Source organism: Bidens hawaiensis, unplaced genomic scaffold (assembly GCF_021521415.1).
Source record: "Bidens hawaiensis isolate Kalapana, Puna unplaced genomic scaffold, B.hawaiensis_p1.1 tig00006534_1, whole genome shotgun sequence".
Classification (NCBI taxonomy): Eukaryota; Viridiplantae; Streptophyta; class Magnoliopsida; order Asterales; family Asteraceae; genus Bidens; species Bidens hawaiensis.
The window spans coordinates 565934-569956 of NW_027491439.1; the positions used below are offsets into that span (position 1 = coordinate 565934).

At 35.9% G+C, this 4023-nt stretch overlaps 1 protein-coding gene across 1 annotated transcript; it reads right to left on the reverse strand.

Annotated features, from left to right (window-relative positions):
• Positions 1-1476: 1476 nt before the first annotated feature.
• LOC143632755 (trypsin inhibitor DE-3-like) lies at positions 1477-2229 on the reverse strand. The gene has a single exon (XM_077101183.1). It carries the CDS (start codon positions 2226-2228, stop codon positions 1596-1598), a length of 633 nt encoding a protein of 210 aa, XP_076957298.1. The 5' UTR covers position 2229; the 3' UTR covers positions 1477-1595.
• Positions 2230-4023: the final 1794 nt, after the last annotated feature.

Consider the following 4023-nt stretch of genomic DNA (forward strand, 5'->3'; position numbering starts at 1 on the left):
AAGAATAAAGTGTCATTTTCGTCCTTTTAGTTTGACAAAAAATACGAATTTAGTCTAAAAAATTTATATTTTGCATATGGACCATCCGCGTTTCCCAGTTCGTGTCAATTACATTCAAATCATTAACCTCGTTAAATTTAATCGTTAAGTCAGGACAAGTATGTCTTTTAACTCTTTTTTTATCAATATTTCAGTGAACTGCGGTTTTCGTCTTTGTGGTCTGTCCAAGTATGCGGTTTTAGTCCAATAGTTTCAAATTTGCAATTTCCGTTCTTATAGTTTTATTTCACTTGCAATTAAACGTGAATTTATTGACCTCGTTAAGTCTAGTCGTTAACTCATTTGTCTGCCCCTCACGTGACGACTAGTTTTGTCGTTATTCTCCCCAAATAAACCTCGATCCTAATTCGCAATCACCCTCACGTGAGGGGCTAGAGTGTATTTGGGGAAAAAGGGAAAAAAGAAGGAACAAAACTGCCCCTCACGTGAATGGCACATTGATGGGTTTAATGACAAGATTTAACAAGATTAGTGAATTCGGATTTAATTGCAAGTGAAATGAAACCATAGTGAAGAAAATTGCAAATTTTAAACTACTAGACTTAAACCGCATATTTTAACAAATCATAGGAATGAAAACCGCAGTTCACTGAAATAAGTATTATAATAAAGAAATAGTGAAAAAACATGTATACCCCTGATTTAACGATTAAATTTAACGGGGTTAATGATTTGGATGTAATTGGTAAGAACTCAGAAACATGGATAGTCCATACATATGCAAAAAATAAACTTTTTGGACTAAAATCGTATTATTTGTCAAACCAAAAAGACGAAAATGACACTTTACTCTTCTCTAAATTTTGTTACTAATTCTAAAAACATTTCACATTTCATTCTCTATTTCAAGGCATGCTATGAGATAGGGCTGGGTGGTCGATCGATCCCGGCCCGACACCCTGATAGATTCGAATTTTTATAATTTTTTTAAATTATATATATTTCTTTGAAAACAAAACATATGTTTTTTTTAATGTTTGAACTCAACTAATCAACTAATTTAAGGCTTAAAGTTTTTTCCTCTTCGACATGAAATTTTTTCATGATTCTAAGACGATTGTGCTCTATTTCTATCCATAACTTATTCACAAATACAATATTGTATTATTATTCTATTTCCTACATATTCATATAATTATATAGAATGATGAATAACACCCCTCTATAAGTAGAGAGTTACTCTACGTACAATATATTTTAGAATGGGATGTAAAAGCTAAATAGCTCAAAAACTACAGCAAACTTCATATTTTAGATCTATAAGTAGAGAGTTACCATCACTCTACAATATATTTTAGAATGAGATGTAAAAGCTAATTACTAACGCAAAAACTGCAGCAAACTTCATATTTTAGAGATGATCAAAAGCAATATTGAGTCTGGGATGTGAAACTGTGAATGCCCTCAACGCAAACATTTATAAGATATCACTTTTTATTAATTGGAACGAGATTTATTAGAATTAATCCATATGCATTCATACATAATCTTTATTATTACGTTCCTTATTATGATCTCCATGCAAACATGAGTTACTAGGCCTTTTGAAACACAAACTCAAAAGGAGTACCCGTACCGGTAGCAAGATGCCTAACCCCTTTATCTTGGTAAAGGGTTACGTTAAAGCAAGGCCGGGGAGGGCCTCCACCACAATATGAGGGACAGAGTTGAAGCATGTAGCTATGAATCTTTGGACTTGTTGGCTTAGGATAATCCACAACTTGGAAACATGAATAGTCATCTTCAAAGATCCCGCCAATCGTAATCAAGTTAGAAGGTGCCTTTGCTTCAAGATCATCAATCTTCCAAAACGTCGACACCTCACACAGGCCCTTGGGTAATCCCGAGTCTATGCCAAGAATGCTTGATGTTTGGAGATACATATGTTCGCCGTCGATACTGAGAGTAAAGGTAAAGTGGCCACCTTTGTTAACCTCGGCCGGGTCTTGCACCACATATGATGGGCAAACTGGCTTATGGTCCTTTGTGTTGGTTAACTTGATTCCTCCACCCCTGGCCCAGATCACTGGACCAATGTAGTATGGAACATTGTTTAGCACCTTTTCACCGTAAATATCGCGTACCACATGTACAGAGGCTGAGGGGATTGATTGGGTAGTGATGATGAAGAGAATGAAAACAGCATACGAGAGTATTGTTGGCTTCATCATGTTTCTGACTTCTACGGGTCTTTTTATTTTGGCTCGGCCAAGATATTTAAATTCTCGAAGACGGCCCTGTCAACAAACACCACCGAAATCACATTTAGTTAAATAATATGAGTGACCTACACTAGCAGATCAATAAGGGTGTAGAAGAGCCGAGCCAAGCCCAAGCTCATTTAGACTTGAGTTCAGCTCGCTTTAATTCCAAAAGGAACTCAAACTCAGCACATTTAAAGTTGTATTTCTGAAGCTTGAGCTCGAGCTCAATATGTGAAACTCCAGCTCGTTTATTAAATGAGCCTTAATAGAAGCCCGAGCTCGTTTATTAAATTCGGTTGAATTCGAATTTTCAATGATTTGATCCCGAATAGTTTACGTGTGTGGCTCGGCTCATTTGCACGCCTTATGTTAAGTTATTTTCATCTCTTTCATTTGATTTTCGAGAAAACATAAAAAGATTTATGGGTGCAAAGTAAGGAGACGTGATGGGGGTTACGCGGGAAAGAATGAACAATAGCCCGCCAAAGGGTATCGCCCTCGCCCAACTACTCAGGAAATGGGGCAATGGCGGATCCAGGAATTTTTTTCAGTGGGTTCACTATTCGGGTTGGTCCAGCAATTCAGGTCGGTTTGAAGGGTCGGGTTGTTTCTGTTGGGTTTTATACAAGATTATCAAAGTTCAAGTTAACCAAATTTAACTAGAAAACGCAACGGAAGCTTAGATTTTAAAACTTGTTATAAACATACCATTATGTTAAAACTAAAACCCAATGAACAAGGATCAAAATTACAAGAACAAGATGCTCACAAAATGTAAATTGTACCTTCTTCTACCTTTAGAAGAACAAGCAAGTTGTTGAAGATGATGGTGGATGAATGGCAAGCCTCCAAAGAAGAAGACCTCAAGAGTGTGATACCCCAAGCTATTTGAGACAACACCAAGTGATTGCTAGGATTTATTGAACACTATATGAGCTCCCAAAGACCCCAAAAATTGCCCACCTTGAGCCGTGAGTTTGAGAGAGAGATAGATAGGTTTTCTTGATTCAAAATTTGAATAATAATGCACACACTCAAGACCCCAAAATGCATGTAATCTTATTGGAGATGGATAAAGTTGTCATCACATGGAGACAAGGCATAAAAGGACAAACCTTCCACCCACATGGGGTGGCCGGTTTTGATATTATTATTTTTTTTTTTTTTTTTTGTTTTGTTTTAACCATTTAAAACATCTCCAATTATTTTATAAAACTCATTTTATAAAATGCACATACATTTATGTAATTATTTAACCAATTAAATAATTAATTTATATAAACAAATCATCCAGATAATTTATTTAAATCCTCAAGTGTGTTTGTTTAGAAAACCAATTTTCTAAACACGTAGTGTTCGGTATTCGTTTAAATGATCAAATCATTAAAGAATACATTTGGTGTCGTCTAGCTTGTTATTGGGTATGACCCGACTTGGATCAAACACAGTTAGCCACATTAGTATAAGTATGTGTCTCGGGCACACGTAATTCCAACAATCTCCCACTTGCACGAGATACATAGAAAATTAATGCAAGTGGTGAATACCGCCTAACAACAGTTCACCACCCCTAATGTGTTTGACGAAGTGCCATTCAATAACATCATCCCTTCAAGTTCCTTACTTGATATGATTTAGGTGAATCTATCATTATATCCCTTTGTTACTAGATGTCATGTTGGATCTAAGAGACATAGGCGATCATTCTCTTTACAATTCAACTTTATCAGGCCTTAGACATCTAAACTCTCAACACATA